Source organism: Prionailurus bengalensis, chromosome E4, assembly GCF_016509475.1.
Source record: "Prionailurus bengalensis isolate Pbe53 chromosome E4, Fcat_Pben_1.1_paternal_pri, whole genome shotgun sequence".
Lineage (NCBI taxonomy): Eukaryota > Metazoa > Chordata > Mammalia > Carnivora > Felidae > Prionailurus > Prionailurus bengalensis.
The window spans coordinates 64,447,704-64,463,754 of record NC_057360.1 but is presented as its reverse complement, the minus strand read 5'-3'; the positions used below and the strand labels follow the sequence as shown (position 1 = coordinate 64,463,754).

Below are 16,051 nucleotides of genomic sequence, written 5' to 3'. Positions count from 1 at the left end.
TGGGGCTGGGGCTGTGTCTGAGGGTGGGGCTGGGGGCGGGGCGGGGGCCGCGGGGCGCCCCGGGCTGGGGGCGGGCCTGGGGCTGGGGGCGGGGCTGGGGCTGCGTCCGGGGGTGGGTCTGGGGGCGGGGCGGGGGCCGCGGGGCGCCCCCTCCACCCCCCCCCCCGCCCCCTAGAGCCGGCCGGCGGGGGCTGAGGCTAGGCGCTCCCGTCCCGCAGGCCCCCTGCGGCCGCCGCCATGGCGCGGGCCGGCGCCCCCCGCTCCCCGGGCCCCGAGCCGCCGCGCCGCCGCGGCCGCCAGCGCTACGTGGAGAAGGACGGCAGGTGCAACGTGCAGCAGGGCAACGTGCGCGAGCCGGGCCGCTACCTGACCGACCTGTTCACCACGCTGGCCGACCTGCAGTGGCGCCTGAGCCTGCTCTTCTTCGTGCTCGCCTACGCGCTCACCTGGCTCTTCTTCGGCGCCATCTGGTGGCTGGTGGCCTACGGCCGCGGCGACCTGGAGCACCTGGGCGACGCGGCGTGGACGCCGTGCGTCAACAACCTCAACGGCTTCGTGGCCGCCTTCCTGTTCTCCATCGAGACGGAGACCACCATCGGCTACGGGCACCGCGTCATCACCGACCAGTGCCCCGAGGGCATCGCGCTGCTGCTGCTGCAGGCCATCCTGGGCTCCATGGTGAACGCCTTCATGGTGGGCTGCATGTTCGTCAAGATCTCGCAGCCCAACAAGCGCGCCGCCACGCTCGTCTTCTCGTCGCACGCCGTGGTGTCGCTGCGCGACGGGCGCCTGTGCCTCATGTTCCGCGTGGGCGACCTGCGCTCGTCGCACATCGTCGAGGCCTCCATCCGCGCCAAGCTCATCCGCTCGCGCCAGACGCTGGAGGGCGAGTTCATCCCGCTGCACCAGACCGACCTGAGCGTGGGCTTCGACACGGGCGACGACCGCCTCTTCCTCGTGTCGCCGCTCGTCATCAGCCACGAGATCGACGCCGCCAGCCCGTTCTGGGAGGCGTCGCGCCGCGCCCTGGAGAGGGACGACTTCGAGATCGTCGTCATCCTCGAGGGCATGGTGGAGGCCACCGGTGCGCGGGCGCGGGGGGGGGGGGGGGGGGGGAGGGACCGGGGGGGGGCGCGGGGGGGGGTGCGGGGAGGGACCGGGGGGGGGGGGGGAGGTGCGGGTGCGGGCCGGACGGAGGGCCGACACCCCCCCCCAGGGGGGCCGCGAGGTCGGGGTCACCGGGAGCGGGGTGGGGGCGGGGGCACGGTCGCGGAGCTCACACTTGCTGCGTGGCCCGCGCGGCCCCGAGGTCCTCTGGTCCCGGCGACGCTCCCGACCCCGGGAGGGCCCGTTCTCCTTATCGTGCCCATTTCTCAGACGGGGCATTGCGCGGCGAGGAGAGGTTGAGACGGGTGTCCATAGTCGCGGGTGTAATAAGTGGATAGGGCAGGGGTAGCCCGGCTCCGGGGTTTGGTGGTCCAGAGTTGGAAGGTGGAAGAAGGGGTATCTTCAGGGCTTTCTCCATCGCTGAGAGGGTCCGGGCCCCTGAATTTGGTGGCGAGGGCCTTCCGTGGCTTGAGCTGTTCCTGGGCTGGAGCTTAGGAACAGGCTGACAGCTGGGCTCACTTCTGCCTCAGCTTCCCCAGCCATCCGAGGACTCTCGACTTCCACTGACCAAGGAACTAGATGATCTTAGCATTGCTAGCCCCTTTCCAGAAGGAGCTGTCAACACCCCCTGCCTGGGTGACGTCCGGACCTTCGACTCAGGCCTACATAGTGAAGGGTTTGGGAGCAGGTAGGAAGAGGCCAGCGCAGGGGCGCAGATGAGGTCCTTCCAGGCCTCAGATCTGGAAGCCGGAGGAGGATACGAAAACCGCAGAAGGCTGCGGGGTATGGCCTGCGCGGCGGCCTCTGCCGGCTTCCCAGGCTGGTGCCCTCAAACCCCTTTCCTGGCCCTTCCTGCCAAGCCTCTATTGCACCCCCCTCCGCACCCCCCGTGCCCCCCATGGCTTCCTCACCGCCCCCCCCGCCCCCCACCATGCTTGCCCTAGCCCTTGCCCCTTCCCCTCCTCACCCCGGTCCCGTTCCTTGCTGTCCAGCCACTTGTCACTCGCCTGCCGGGCCCTGAGCAACAGCCCTAAGGAGAGGGGTCCCTGCTGCGCCCTCCCTCCCTCACAGCCGCTCTCCCCCCAGGGTCCCTTCTGCCTCTTCTTCCCCTCCCCCACTGGACACTTCCTACTCCAGCCTTCGCCAGAGGAGTCAGAATGCCAGTGTCCCCAAGGTGTCTCAGGGCAGTGCTTGCAATGTGGAGAGCCGGTCCCTGGCTAGCTAACGTTCCGTCTCCCGTTCCCCCTTGTTCTGAGGTGGACAGGAGCTGGGGGAGAGACCCTAGGGGAGGGTCGCCTGCCCTGGTGGGTGTGCCAACCCTCCAGGGCAGACGGGACACAGCCCCAGGGCGAGCAGGACTGGGGAGGGTGGCGTGGAGGAGATCGGGAGGGGAGCTCGTCCGACGTTTCTAGAGAGACAGAGCTGGAGAGGACGGTAATATTTTGGGTGAGAGAGTCAGGATTGAAAACGCTTTTGAAAAGCCAAGTAAAATGAGCCAAAGCCCAACGAGATGACATTTAAAAGGAATAAATATAAAATTCTACATTTAGGCTTTAAAAAAATCACTTATGTAAGCACCGCATTGAAGAGCTGGGGCGAAAAAAACCCGGGGGTTTCAGTTGGCCACAGGCTTAATGTTGCAGCAGTGTGATCCAGCTTCCAAAAACGCTTATGTAACGTAGTCTTGGGCCCTATTAGCGACAGCCTCATGGCTGGGAGAGAGGTGGTGAGCCCTCTCCATGCGTGGCGCAGGCCACAGCCGGACACGTATCACGCTCAAAGTGCTGAAAGGGGTCCCCTCGGCCATTCAGGTTTGCAATCAAGACGGCAGAATCGGGTTGGGGGGGGGGGGAGCCAGGTCGCATGAGGAAGGATGGAGGGAGCCAGGGACGTGCAGCCTGAAGAAAAGACTTGATGGGCCCCGAGGCTCCTGTTTTCAGATACTTGAAGGGGTGTGAAATGGCCAGCGGCAGAGTTTAGCTCTTATTAGAAACAAACCTGTTCGGGGCGTCAACGCTTGTGAGGCGGTGAGCACCCCACTCGATGCCCCGTCGTCGGGCTCCAGTGGGACGGCCTGTGTGCAGAGGGAAGTTGGATAGATGGTCCCCAAGGTCAGTGTCAAGGTTAAGCTTCTCTGATGGGGCACCTCCCACAGGGAGGAGGGGAGAGCGTGGGCTGGGGGTCCAGAGAGCGAGGGCGGATGCAGAAGAGGGGGGAGCCGGGCGGGTATGGAATGAGAGGCAGGAGAGGGAAGCCTGGGGCTGGGATCCCCGCCCCTCCCCCGCCCCGGCCACGACCCGCGTCCCTCCCCGCAGGAATGACCTGCCAAGCTCGGAGCTCCTACCTGGTGGACGAGGTGCTGTGGGGCCACCGGTTCACGTCGGTGCTCACGCTGGAGGACGGCTTCTACGAGGTGGACTATGCCAGCTTCCACCAGACCTTCGAGGTGCCCACACCCTCGTGCAGCGCCCGGGAGCTGGCCGAGGCCGCCGCCCGCCTAGACGCCCATCTTTACTGGTCCGTCCCCAGCCGGCTGGATGAGAAGGTGGAGGAGGAGGGGGCCGGGGAGGGCGCGGGCGGAGAGGCTGGCGCGGACAAGGAGCAGAATGGCTGCCTGCCGCCCCCGGAGAGCGAGTCCAAGGTGTGACCAGTTTTCCTCTAGACCCCTGTGGCAGGGCCAGACACCGGTACCTGGGAGCTGGATGGCGTGGGCGGAGGAGGAGGCAGGCAAGGCCCCCCCGGGGGACGCGCTGAGGCCGGAGAGCCCCCTCAGAATGGCAAGCCCAGAATCCAGAGGACGGCGCGGGGCCTGGTTTCGGGAGGACAGACGGTGGGGACAGGAAACGTGCCAGCCTGTCTGTGTTCGGCCCTCACGTCTGTTCACGGGTGGACGGATGGGCAGAAGGATGGGTCTATGCGGGGCTGGATGGGGAGACGGGAGCAGACGGACGGACGCCGGCGGGGAGGCAGACGGACAGACGCAGGTGGCGGGCCCGCCTGGGGCCGCTGCTCGGCCCTAGGGCATCTCTGTGCGAATTCTGGAAAGGCGCCCTTTCCCTCCGGAACCGATGCCATCCCGAACCAGAGGGCACGGCTTGGGGAGCGGAGTGCGGGCTGGGTTTTAGTCCCCACTCACCTCCCCGGCCAGCCTCCCCGTGCTGCGGCCCACCTGTCTCGCTGGACACGGTGGCCCGAGCTGACCCCGAGGAGAGAACGCCGGGCGGACAGAGGTGGGCCGGGCCGAGGGTGCCCGCCCCGCCCCGCCCCCACCACTGTGACCGGAGCAGGAGGGCGGAAGGCTGCGGGGGTGGCTCGGCCGGGTGTGAGTGACCTCGCCCCCACGTGCAGGGAGACAGGGCCCCGGGGAAGGAGGAGCAGGGACGGCTATTTTCTGACAGCGGGACGAGATCTCATAAATAGCACTGCAGCGGCAGGAGAGGAAGAGGGATGCTCTGGGGAAGAAGAAGGGCCAGGAGAGATCTAGAAAGTGAGTTCGCTCGAGCTAGGGTACAGGGGCCCGTGGGAAAGCGGAGTTTGTCCCGGGGCACGGTGACCCGGGCGCCACTGGCGGGGTTCACCGGGTGCACGTTGGGTACAGAGCACTGACCCGGCACAGGCGGGGCGGGCGTTCGGAGACCTGGTTCCCGTCCTCGGGACACGGTGTCCCTGAGGCAACCGCACCAGGTGTGGCTCAAACGGAACCCGACCGTCTCTCGGAGCAGAGGGCGGGAGGGTTCGGTGATCGGAAAGCTGGGGGCTGAGTAAGGCCCAGAGAACGACAGAGAACGAGTGAGCCAGCACTTGTCAAACTGGCGTGTCCATCAGAGTCGCCTGCAGACCTTGTGGAAACGCAGGCGGCTGGGCCCCGCTCCCGGAGTTTCGGCCTCGATAGGTGTGGGGTGGAGACCAAACACTTGCATTTCTAGCAAGTTCCCGGGTCATGCCGATGCTGCTGGTATGGGGGCCACACTTTGAGAACCACTGCTCTACATAGACTTGGAAGTCACGTCAGGAGGTAGGGCACTTGAGCTGAGGAGGAGCTGAAGGGTGGTTGAGGGGGAGCTGGAGGGGAATTGTGGGGAAGCTGAGGGGGAGCCGAGAAGAAACTGAGGAGTAGCTGAGGGGAAGCTGAAGGGGAAGCTGAGGAGCAGCTGAGGAGTACCTGAGGGTAGCTAAGGAATAGCTGAGGAGAAGCTGAAGGGAAGCTGAGCAGAAGCTGAGGGGAAGCTGAGGAGTAGCTGAGCTGAGGAAGAGTAGCTGAGCCGAGGGGAAGCTGAGTAGCTGAGGGTAGCTAAGGAGTGCTGAGGAGAAGCTGAGGGGAAGCTGAGCTGAGGGGAAGATGAGCTGAGGAGAAGCTGACAGAAGCTGAGGGGAAGCTGAGCTGAGGAGTAGCTGAGATGAGGAGGAGTAGCTGAGCTGAGGGGAAGCTGAGTAGCTGAGGGTAGCTAAGGAATGCTGAGGGGAAGCTGAGGAGTAGCTGAGCTGAGGAGTAGCTGAGGAGCAGCTGAGGGCAGCTAAGGAATAGCTGAGCAGAAGCTGAGGAATAGCTGAAGAGTAGCTGAGCTGAGGAGCTGGGGGAAGCTGAGCTGAGAGGAAGCTGAGCGGGAGCTGAGGGGAAGCTGAGGGGAAGCTGAGCTGAGGAGCTAAGCTGAGGAGTAGCTGAGCTGAGGGGAAGCTGAGCTGAGAGGAAGCTGAAGAGTAGCTGAGATGAGGAGGAGTAGCTGAGCTGAGGCGAAGCTGAGCGGAACCTGAGAGGAAGCTGAAGAGTAGCTGAGATGAGGAGGAGTAGCTGAGCTGAGGTGAAGCTGAGCGGGAGCTGAGGGGAAGCTGAGGAGTAGCTGAGCTGAGGAGGAGTAGCTAAGCTGAGGAGTAGCTGAGGGGAAGCTGAGGAGTAGCTGAGCTGAAGAGCTGAGGGAAGCTGAGGAGTAGCTGAGCTGAGAGGAAGCTGAAGAGTAGTTGAGATGAGGAGGAGTAGCTAAGCCGAGGAGAAGCTGAGGGGAAGCTGAGGAGTAGCTGAGCTGAGGAGGAGTATCTAAGCTGAGGAGTAGCTGAGCTGAGGGGAAGCTGAGCTGAGAGGAAGCTGAAGAGTAGCTGAGATGAGGAGGAGTAGCTGAGCTGAGGCGAAGCTGAGCGGAACCTGAGGGGAAGCTGAGGAGTAGCTGAGCTGAGGAGCTGAGCTGAGGAGGAGTAGCTAAGCTGAGGAGTAGCTGAGCTGAGGAGCTGAGACTGGCGAAGGAATGCTGAGAACCTGAGGGAAGCTGAGGAGTAGCTGAGATGAGGAGGAGTAGCTGAGCTGAGGCGAAGCTGAGCGGAACCTGAGAGGAAGCTGAAGAGTAGCTGAGATGAGGAGGAGTAGCTGAGCTGAGGTGAAGCTGAGCGGGAGCTGAGGGGAAGCTGAGGAGTAGCTGAGCTGAGGAGGAGTAGCTAAGCTGAGGAGTAGCTGAGCTGAGGAGCTGAGACTGGCGAAGGAATGCTGAGAACCTGAGGGAAGCTGAGGAGTAGCTGAGGAAAAACTGAAGATCGCAGCAGGAGGAGACTGGATATAAAGGGTGGGCTATCATGCCTGGGAAAAGGGACCCTGAAATGCAGGCTGACACGTTTACCCCCGGGCCCGGGAACTCACCGCTCAGTGGAAGCGCCGCAGTGATAAGCCGGAGATGGCGCTCGGGGAAGACGAAGCCGTCAGGAGTCCTGGGGGCGGCGGGGGGCGGGGGGGGTGGTGCTGGGGGGAAAGGGCATCAGTGGCCCGAGACTGAATCCCCCGTAGAACTGACTCAAGAGGCAGGATTGCACGTGGGTGACCGTTGGAGGGAGAAGCGAGAAGGTCAGACATCGGATGTGTCTGTGGCCTGTTGTCCACCCAGCTGGGCCAGCCGCCCCCGGAAACGCTATTCCCGTCCCACCTCCACCCCCCCTGCCTGGTGTCGTCCGAGTGGCCGGGGGCAGCCCAGCAGGACGGCGAGGGGAGAGCAGGGGCAGCTTGGGACAGGGTGGAGGTGGGGGGGACCTGAGGCTGGCCTCCTGGGAGAGGAGTGTTTGTCCAGGCAAGCGTGTGCTCCCACGACACCGGTCCAGCAGTGACCTCCACCCCTTGGTCCTGGCCACACCCTGCTCCTGTCCTTTAATAAAAGACTGAACCCCTCAGAGGAAAGCACCCCGGTCTGTTCCATTCCAGGCTGGGAAGCAGGATCCCGTGGGCCCCTGTGCCTCCGGAAAGCCGGGAAGGGGGTCGGAGGGAGCTGCCGGTGTGGGTCCGCTCAGAGAAACGTCTGCCTCACGTCACAGGGCCACCTGGGTCACCACGGGTCAAGGATGAGGTCCCTGAGCCCTGGCCTCGGCTGTCCCCTCAAGAACAAAGGTTGGGGTGTGGGATAGGGTCGCTGGGTTTAATTCGGGGAAACGGGCGGGTCTGGACCGGAGGGGCGGGCCGTTTGTATCCAGGCCACTCGGTGACCGCTCAGGGCACCACCGTGCACGGCGCAGGGAGTCAGGAGACCTGGACTGTACTCCCGACACGGTCGCTAATTAGCTCTGGGACTCTGGGCCTCAGTTTCCCGTCCTGTAAAAATAACACTTAGAAAACTAGTAATGTCGAGAAAACTCGATAACTGTTTAAACAGCTGCATTAAAAGAGGTAAACTGGGTGCCCCTGAAGGTGCAGGGCAGCTAAGAATTCTCAGATCGGAGACTCTTGAAGCAAAGACAAGTTTGAGGGGCCCTCGGGGCGCTGGAAGGGAGATGGGCCAAGGCCTGGGGGGGGTACAGGCAGGCTGTGGGGGGCATTATGGGGGGGCTCTGTGGACACAGGCCCTCCCCTGGCTGCCGTCCTCCCCACCCCCCAGGGGGCTGTGCTCTGGGGCATCTGTTGGGCTGCGAGACAGAATAAGGAAAACCCGGAGGGAAAATGGGAGGAGTCAGGCCCGAGACCCTGAGGACCAAGAATGAGAAGGCAGAGGGGTGTGGGGAGCTCAGAAAAGGGCTCATCAGAAGCCCCTACCCTGCAACATGGGAGGAGGCTGGGAGAGGGGGCCCGGCTCGGTGCACTCACCCCCTCTCTGTGCTCCCCTCCCCAAGGAGGAGCCCCGACAGGGATTGGCAGGGCACTGACAGCTCGGGCAGCAGATGGGACCCAGGTGTCCCCTCCTGGGGTGGGTGGCTCGGCCCACAGAGGCCAGATGGTGTTTATGGTGGGAAGGAAGGCCTGAGTCGTCCAGAATAGGCGATCAGCCCCCCAACAGACCGCCTGGCCACACCCCTCGGCCCCAGGGCAGGAAGGCACGCCAGCCCTGGGTTCTATAAAACAAGTTTATTCACATTTTAGAAAAACGAATTCTAGGACAGGGGATGGTCTCCCCGTGGGATGGGCATGAGATCAACAACAGAAGGCCAGAGCGGGGAGCCGGGAAGGGAGGAGTGGGGGCTGGGGGCCACGGCCCCCACTCTGGGTGGGGAGGCCAAATAAATTAAAGGAAGGGGGGACAGAGGGAGAGGGGAGCCAGGCAGCCAGAAGTGCTCTTGGAGCTGGGCTGGAAGACAGTCCACACCTGCAAGAACTGGGGGGAGAGAGCGCGGGGTGCGCTAAGGACAGAGCCCCCTCCGGTGCCCGCTTCTCCCCCAGGCGGGGCCGGGGAGGGGCACTCACCCCAGCACGCGGTGGCGCGGAGGCCGGGGCCGGGGGGGGGGGGGTGAGACAGCAAGGTCGGGGTTCTTTGCCCTCACCTGGGGAGCAACGGGTCACCGTTTTCGAAGCCTCTTCATGAAGCAGCAGGTGACGGTACCAAGGACGGTGGCCCCGGTGACTAAGGCGACCCCAGCACCCACCAGCAGGGGCACAAACAGGGTGTCCAGGGCTGGGAGAGAGCGGACGGCTCTGTTCAGCCCGGGGTGCCACTACCCTGCCACGCCCGCGTCCCAGCGCCCTCGCTGCCGGGTCGCGGGCCCCCTTCCTCCATTCCCAGACGGCGCCCCCTGCCCTCTCCTCCCAGACCAGGTTCAGCGGGGATGCTGGGGCCAGAATGGGACGAAAGCGGGTTTTCACGCAGGAGAAGGGGGGACGGGAGCAGGAGGGGCACAGGGGAGGGGCAGAACAAGGGCCCCGGCTGAAGCGGGGGGCGGGCAGGAGTCACTCACCGTGCGTGTAGGGGTACACCGTGACGGGCCCCGAGCGAGCGCTGCCGGCCTGGTACCAGCTGTAGTCTGCATGCCGCACCCAGGCGCTGGGGGCGCAGTGGTACACGCCTTCGTCCTCGGGCCCCAGGCCGTGCAGCCTCAGCCGGTGGCTGCGGGGCCCCACCAGCTCCACGCTGACCGGGCCTCCTCCAGGCCGGACGCCCAGCTCTGCCACGCCGTCCTGGCCCACGCCGCCCACCAGCCGGGCAGGTGCAGGGCTCAGCTCCCCTTCCTCGGGTCGCTCCACCCACCAGCTGGCAGCCAGGCGCAGCCCCGGGGGGCCGCCGCGCACAGAGATGTTGCAGAGCAAGGACGCCGTCTCCCCACGGTACACGGTGCCTCCCGCCAGCCAGGCCACGGCCTCCAGCACCACGCCTGCAGGACGAGGACGAGGACGTGGGGTCAGAGGGGTGTGAGGTCGGGACTGCTGTCCGAGCGACACCCCAGTCCTGAAGAAGAGAAGCGGGGAGACCGAGGCATGGCAGCAGCCGGGGTGGAGCAGGGGGGGATGCACAGAAGCAGAAGGAAGAGGTCCCACCAGCCCCGGACCCTGGCCAGGCCCCAGCCACCCCCTCACCTTCCTCCCGCACGTGCACCGGGAGTGGCCGGGAGCGGGCACTGGCCGCTTCTCGAAGCCGAGCCCCAGACCCTCGGACGTAAGCCTTGGCCAGGCAGCGGTAGGTGCCCGCGTCACCTGGCCTGGCGGCCTCCAGCCGGAGCCGGTAGGTTCTGGACGCCACCTTCTCCATGGCGATGTGCCGGCCTTCATAGCCGGGGCCCAGGCTGCCCACACCCTCTGTGTCCAGCTGGGCTACCAGGCGGCCGGGCCCAGGGGCCCCGGCAGGGGCCATCTCCCAGCCCACAGAGTACGCAGCGTGGCGGCCTGGCGGGGGCAGCGCCCCGGACACGTTGCACAGCAGTTCCAAGGGCTCTCCGGGGCCGATCCGCCGTTCCCCGGGCCCCACGGCCACTGCCAGCTGGCTGGCTGCAACACAGGACGGGCAAGGGGCGTCACGCAGGCAGCAGGGGGCACAGAGCTCCCGACTCCCCACCTGTAGTTCTCTCCTGGACAGCGGCACTGTCACAGGGTAGGACCGTGGCGCCCACCCAGGGCCTGACTCTCGGCCCTTGGCCACGGCCCTCCCATCTCCACACCCAACTTCGGAGCAGAGAAAACCCACCACGGGAGGGAAGTGATGCAAACGGGACGGCTCACTGCGGAAGACGGGCTCCCTGGAGTCGGGCGGGGACCGTCCGGTGCCCGCCCTCGGCCACGGGGCCCACTGCGACACCACAGCCCCCAGCTCCCACCGTGGGCCCGTGGCACTCACACAGCGTCTGCACGTCCACGTGGGCCAGGACAGCTCTCTTCTCCGCGATCTGGGCCCAGCTGCCGTCGGGATCCTGAATCCACTCGGCAGCCGTGCAGTGGTAGGTGCCCGCGTCCTCGGCCTGGGCGCCCCCCACCACCATGCGGTAGCGCTCGGCCCCCTCCTTGCCCAGCCGCAGCTCCCCTGCAGCCAGCCGCTCGGCATAGGGAGCCCCGGCCTCCACGGCCAGGTCGGGCCGGAGCCCCACGACTTCCTGCAGCGTCGCTCGCCCCACGGGCGCCTCGGGCACCGCTCTCCCGAAGGACACGGCCAGGTGCGTGTGCTTCTGCGTGCTCGTCCGCGCCAGGCAGCCCAGCGCCAGCTCCTGCCCCTCGTGCACCGTCAGGCGAGGCGGTGAAGTGGGGGCCTGGCGGCCTCGGGGCCCCGGGGGGGTGGCAGACACCTGCAGCGCATCTGGAAGAACTGGAGAGAACAGCCGGAGTGGGGGAGGGCCGGGAGCCGGTGGCCCTTGTTGCTGTTCCCCGTGTACCACCTGCTTCCTCAAATAGACCGTGGTGAGCTCCCACAGGGCCGCGTGATCTCTTCTCTAACCCAGTGGTGCCAGGGACGGTGCTGGGCACCCCACAGGCGCTCAGTAAATACTTGTCAAAGTTCATAGCCCAGCCCGTCGCCTACTCACCCGTATGTGTGGAGCCGACCCCTGTTTGAACTACAGAAAAGTGGCTCTGTCCTCCTTCCCAGAACACAAAGAAATATAAGAGAGCAAGAATGTCACGTGGCCTCACTCCTACCCTACGTCCACTTCCTCCCCCTCCGCCCCCAGATCTGGATCCTGGAATCTCCAGGAATGGCCTCTATTCACCCCAGCAGGCTCCCCCCACCCGGGAATGGAGGGGACTGGTTCCCCCTTTCCCCGGAGGAAGCTCCATAGAACAGGAAGAGCCAGCAGCTGGAACGAAGAGACCTCGGTTAGAGGCCCAGACCGGCCACCGGCCTGTGGGCGATGTTGCGCGAGTCCCGTAACCCCTTTGGGCCTCAGTTTCCCCAGCTGCAAAACCTGAGGGGTGGTTAGACAGGTCCCTCCTGGCCCCGACGCTGCGCCTTCTGCGTGGGTGGGCCTCGCCCCCCCCGCCCCGGGGCCACTACCTCTCAGCTCCACCTTGCCGCTGTAGCTGCCCAGGTAGCGGGTGTCCGTGGACGGGGTGTAGCACTCGTAAATGCCAGCATCCTGGGCCTGTAGGCGGGCGATCCTGAGCACCACGGCGTCCCCCTGGAGACGCTGCACCTGCACCTCACCGGCCGCCACGCGGGGCCCGAAGACAGCGTAGGAGAAACGGGCATCCCTGGTGCTGACGATGCCCAGCGCGGCCTCTGGGGCCTCAGGCCTGTAGAGGAACCACTCGAAGTCCTGCTGGGCAGGGCCCTCGTAGCCACTGACGTTGCAGGGGATGGAGACGGCCGTGCCAGCCACGCGGTACAGGGGCCCCTGTGGGACCAGCACCTCCCGGGCGAAGCACTCGGCTCCTGTAGGGAAGGACGGGAGATGCCGGAGATGCCTGGGTCCCCACCGCATCGCCCACTACCAGCCCCGCTCTTGACCCCTGCCCAGTGAAGGACCGGAGACCTGGGGAAGGCTGGGACCCAGCTGGGACCCAGGGAAAGGATGCCGGGAGGTAAGACACCCGGATCTCGAGTTGGTCACAGACCCGGGTTTGCCTCAGGACCCAGAAACACCCCATTTCCGGCGGGTCAGAAGTAAGGCCCCTACGGGCAGAAAGAAGTCTATCTGCTTCCGTTCCTTGATTCCAGCTGTACCTGGGTTCCCTCCCCCATTTCCCCGCTCTCGTGCGTTCTGGGCCCGGTCAGCGGAGCCTTCCAGCTAAGGGACTCTGAGTCCCCACGTCCCTCTCCTTTGTTGGAGGGGAGCTGGCAAAATCTTGCTTAGAAGGGCGGGTTGGCTCAGCTGTGTCACCTGGACCAGGGGACTCCAGACAATGGAGCCAGTGGGCCGAGCAGGACAGGGCACAGACCCAGTCAGTTCTCACCACACAATGCCCTCCCCGCCCCGTCCAGCTGTGCCATGAGCTCACTGCTTCTCCCATCCCACAGGGCTGCCGAGGCAGCTGAGGCTTATGGGGCAAGAACCAGCCTCTGCCCTGGCCTCTGGGGGCAGAAGATCGCTCCCCCAGCCCCACCCCCACGCCCAATCTTCTAGGCTGACCCAGTGGATGCACAAAGCCCCCCTCCCAACTCCCTAACAAAAGCCTTCATTTGCATACGGTGTGCATTCATTTACATAAGGCTCCCTCTGTGTTGGGAGGCGCAAACTCGGGCCACCCCTTCCTGTCTTTCTCTCCTCAGACAGGCCAAAATTCTCTTCTTCCCCATGCTGCCCCCACCTCCAGGCCCTACGCTGCCCCCAGCAGATACTCCTGAGGCCCTTGGAGGGCTCTGCTTCTTCCTTCTCTCCTTGCATCCGTCCTTCCGTAGCCCCACTGGATAAGATCACAGAACTCCAGGAAGGAGGGCTGGGCCAGCCCCCTGCCTCCATTTCACACATGAGAAAAGTTCAGGCAGAAGTATAATGTCTTGACCAAGATCCTACTATCCTTAGATGGCTTCCACAGGTCCCTGCAGAGCGACAAAGCCAGGGAAGAAGGGGGGAAATCCTAGCAGAGGCCCGGGGAGACTGACCACACCAACCAGAATTCCCATCACTCCCAGGGGCATACCCAGGGCCTTTCTGCAGAGGCTGGAGAAAAACACCAAGTTTGTGGTCAAGCTCTGCTCTCTGGCTCCTCCAGAAGCTGGGCTCTTAGCCCTTTCCTGTGGCTGAGTCCAGGGAGGAGGGAGGCACTTGCGGTCGCTTGGGTTCAGCAGGTTGGGTCCCGGCCCCAGCCCCGTGCCCCGTGCCCAGCTGCGTGGACACATCCCTTGTTCTCCCAAGCTGGTTTCCACACTGGAGGAGAGCTAAGAGCTTCCATTCTGACAGTGAGTGAGCCTGTGACTCAGGAGGGCCCTACCCTAGGGCATTTCATAATCTAGGTGACGGTGGAGACAGCTGAGCTGACACCTTTGGGCCTCCGGGCAGACTCTGCTCAGAAGGGCCCCCTCCCACCTTCCTGGCTCCACAGCTGCTGATGCTTGGAGATCCCCATGGGAAAGTCAGCCAGCCGCCTTAGGAAACCAGCTGCCAGGCAGCTCCCTTCCCAGGCCAGAGCGGGGAGGAGGGGCAGACACCTGCTTTGGGGTCCATCGGATCTGGGTTCGAATCCGAGCCCTAGCGCTCACTAGATGTGTTCTCTGGGGCAAGTCACTTCACTTTCCTCATCTTCGGAATGAATGGAAATACCCGCATGCAGTGGGCAGGCAGATCTCTGCGGGCTCTTCCAAGTCTGTGCCCCACCCCTCCCCACCTCCTCTGGGCCCTTCCACTCCACGCTGCCCACTGGGGACAACGGGCCAACTGCTAGGCAACCGGGCCCCACAGCAACTCCCTCCTGCCTCCCACCCAGGGCTCCAAGGAGAGGCCTCATTCTGTTTCCCCAGGGCCCAGGGACCTATGCAGCCAGGGGCGAGGCTCTGCTTGGCACAGCGGTGGGGCTCTGGTCTGGAAACAGGCTGCTGGGGCTACGTCGTCAGCCTGCGCCTTGACTATGGCAGCTTTGAATCCGGGTGGCAAGGCCACCCCCACGCGGTGTCTTTCTTGCTTCAAGGGCTTGGGTCTCCCCAACATCTGTACAGGCAGCCTCCCTGTCTGGAAGCCATGCTCCTCCCCAGACAAGCTCCTAAGGGAACCCTCCAGTTCAGGCCAAAAACAACTGCACTGTCAGGGCCCTGATGCATCCACCCAGCGGTGGCCAGAACACCTCGCCATGATCACCCACCCCCACGGATGCAGGGTGCTTGGAGATCCCAGCATCAGTCTCCATGGAGCCTGCTTTCCCCTGAGGCGGGGAAGGTGGGGGGACTAAGGGGGTGTGACCAGCGGTGGGGGGCTACAGAGTCAAGTGCGACCTGAGAGAGAGAAAGTGGGCAAAGAGAGACCCCGCCCCGCGTGGAGACGGCGTAAGAGGCGGAAGTGCCCCAAACATCAGATGATGAAGTGGGGCGGCGGGGAACCATCAGGGGAGACTGAACTTCAAAGATTATGGGCAGAACCGGCCCCTGGGCCTCCAGCCAACTCCGGGCAATTACGAAGACGGGCGAGCACTGCCCACGCAGGGAGGGCACTCAGAGCTGGGCCTGAAGCTCAGTGTGAGGCGGAGGGAGACGTAGCATTTGGGCGCAGAGACCCCAGGACCTGAGTACGCCGACTGAGAGGTGGGGCCGACCCCGCGGCCTGGGGGTGGCACCTCGGTGGGTCCTCACTGGGCCCCAGCCCGGGGCCTAGAGCTGGGGGTCTGGCTCGGCGGGCAACTGGGCGCCGAGCTCGGGGAGGCTCGAGGCGCCTCTGACGGAGAAGCGGGTGCGAAGGGCCCCGAAACGCTGGGGAGGTGGGCCGGCCCGAGCGCCAGGTGGCAGGCACCTGCCGGCAGGGTTGGGGGCCGGGGCGGGGGCCGGCTTACCCAGCATTAGCAGCAGCAGGAGCAGCAGCAGCGGGAGCCGCGGCGAGAGACCGAGGGCGCCCATCCTGCGCGGCCGGCTTTGGGGAGGCTCCGGGGGTCGGCGCGGGCTCTGAGTGGACGGGGGCTCGGGGGCGCATGCCCGGGTAGGGGGCACGAAGCGGAGCAGCGAGGCGCGGGTGCACGCAACGGAGCCGAGCGGCGCGGGCGCTCCCAAGTCCCCTCCCTCCCCCTTCCTCTTCCTACCGCTTTCCCTCCTTCCGCGGAGACCATTCCCGCCCCGCCCCGCCCCAAGCCCCGCCCCGCCCCCGCCTGCCCCTGGCCCCGCCCCGACCCCGCCTGCCCCTGGCCCCGCCCCGGAGCCCGGGCTCCACCCCGCCCCTAGCCCCGCCCCGCCCCGATCTCGGTCCCAGCCCCACCCCAACCCCTCATCCCGAACTCTCCCAGACCCCGGACCCTGGACCCGTCCCGTCTCCGCTCCGTACCCGGACCCTGGACCCCCTCAGACCCCGGACCCCGGGCCCGCTCAGAGCCTCCCAGACCCCGGTCCCAGAACTAACCTGACTTCTGACCCCGGCCCCGCTCCGCCCTTCTCGGTCCGGGCTCCGCCCCAGCCCCGACTTCAGCCCCGCCCCGACGCCGGGACCCGGGCCCGACCCGCCTACCTGGGTCCGGGCTCCGCCCCGACCCCGGGCCGGCACCAGGGGGCGGCACTTGGGCTCAGCCAAATCCCTACCCCGCATCGTCCCACCGCCCCGCACCTTTCCGGCCTTTCCCCGAGAGTTGGGTGAGGGGGCCTTGGGGTCAGTCAGGTGACTGGCCACGCACTTAGGATCCAATCACTTGCCGTGGGCCGTTAGGCCTCGCTGCAAACCCCGC

The 16,051-nt window shown here is 65.5% G+C and overlaps 3 protein-coding genes across 3 annotated transcripts; 1 reads left to right on the top strand and 2 right to left on the bottom strand.

Moving 5' to 3' along the window:
- The first annotated feature begins 224 nt into the window (after nucleotides 1–224).
- KCNJ9 (potassium inwardly rectifying channel subfamily J member 9) lies at nucleotides 225–5,166 on the top strand. Its single transcript, XM_043569346.1, has 2 exons — nucleotides 225–1,084; nucleotides 3,423–5,166. Exons 1-2 carry the CDS (start codon nucleotides 238–240, stop codon nucleotides 3,752–3,754), a joined length of 1,179 nt encoding a protein of 392 aa, XP_043425281.1. The 5' UTR covers nucleotides 225–237; the 3' UTR covers nucleotides 3,755–5,166.
- Nucleotides 5,116–8,114, bottom strand: LOC122475937. The gene is made up of 9 exons (XM_043568068.1): nucleotides 8,105–8,114; nucleotides 6,731–6,829; nucleotides 6,589–6,643; nucleotides 6,423–6,490; nucleotides 6,245–6,319; nucleotides 5,856–5,964; nucleotides 5,761–5,787; nucleotides 5,451–5,693; nucleotides 5,116–5,239 (listed from the first exon to the last, which is right to left on the bottom strand). The coding sequence occupies exons 1-9, from the start codon at nucleotides 8,112–8,114 to the stop codon at nucleotides 5,116–5,118; spliced, it is 810 nt and encodes a 269-aa protein (XP_043424003.1).
- A 284-nt stretch (nucleotides 8,115–8,398) lies between these two features.
- On the bottom strand, nucleotides 8,399–15,459 carry IGSF8 (immunoglobulin superfamily member 8). The gene is made up of 7 exons (XM_043569345.1): nucleotides 15,176–15,459; nucleotides 11,754–12,131; nucleotides 10,608–11,069; nucleotides 9,854–10,261; nucleotides 9,238–9,651; nucleotides 8,827–8,957; nucleotides 8,399–8,660 (listed from the first exon to the last, which is right to left on the bottom strand). Exons 1-6 carry the CDS (start codon nucleotides 15,237–15,239, stop codon nucleotides 8,842–8,844), a joined length of 1,842 nt encoding a protein of 613 aa, XP_043425280.1. The 5' UTR covers nucleotides 15,240–15,459; the 3' UTR covers nucleotides 8,399–8,660; nucleotides 8,827–8,841.
- Nucleotides 15,460–16,051: the final 592 nt, after the last annotated feature.

Bases quoted from the DNA above. Each gene is read 5' to 3' on its own strand.
- IGSF8 (XM_043569345.1), bottom strand. From the start codon at position 15,239: ATGGGCGCCCTCGGTCTCTCGCCGCGGCTCCCGCTGCTGCTGCTCCTG. The intron at 9,652-9,853 runs GTGAGGGGGTGG...CTCGTCCTGCAG, and splicing joins GGTGCACGTGCGGGAGGAAG to GCGTGGTGCTGGAGGCCGTG. The intron at 8,958-9,237 runs GTGAGTGACTCC...GCTCTCTCCCAG, and splicing joins GGTGTACCCCTACACGCACG to CCCTGGACACCCTGTTTGTG.
- LOC122475937 (XM_043568068.1), bottom strand. The intron at 6,491-6,588 runs GTTCTCAGCATT...GCTTCCCCTCAG, and splicing joins TACTCCTCAGCTTCCCTCAG to CTCCCGCTCAGCTTCACCTC. The intron at 5,240-5,450 runs TCATCTTCCCCT...TCAGCTTCCCCT, and splicing joins TCTGTCAGCTTCTCCTCAGC to TCAGCTTCCCCTCAGCTACT.
- KCNJ9 (XM_043569346.1), top strand. From the start codon at position 238: ATGGCGCGGGCCGGCGCCCCCCGCTCCCCGGGCCCCGAGCCGCCGCGC. The intron at 1,085-3,422 runs GTGCGCGGGCGC...CCCTCCCCGCAG, and splicing joins GGGCATGGTGGAGGCCACCG to GAATGACCTGCCAAGCTCGG.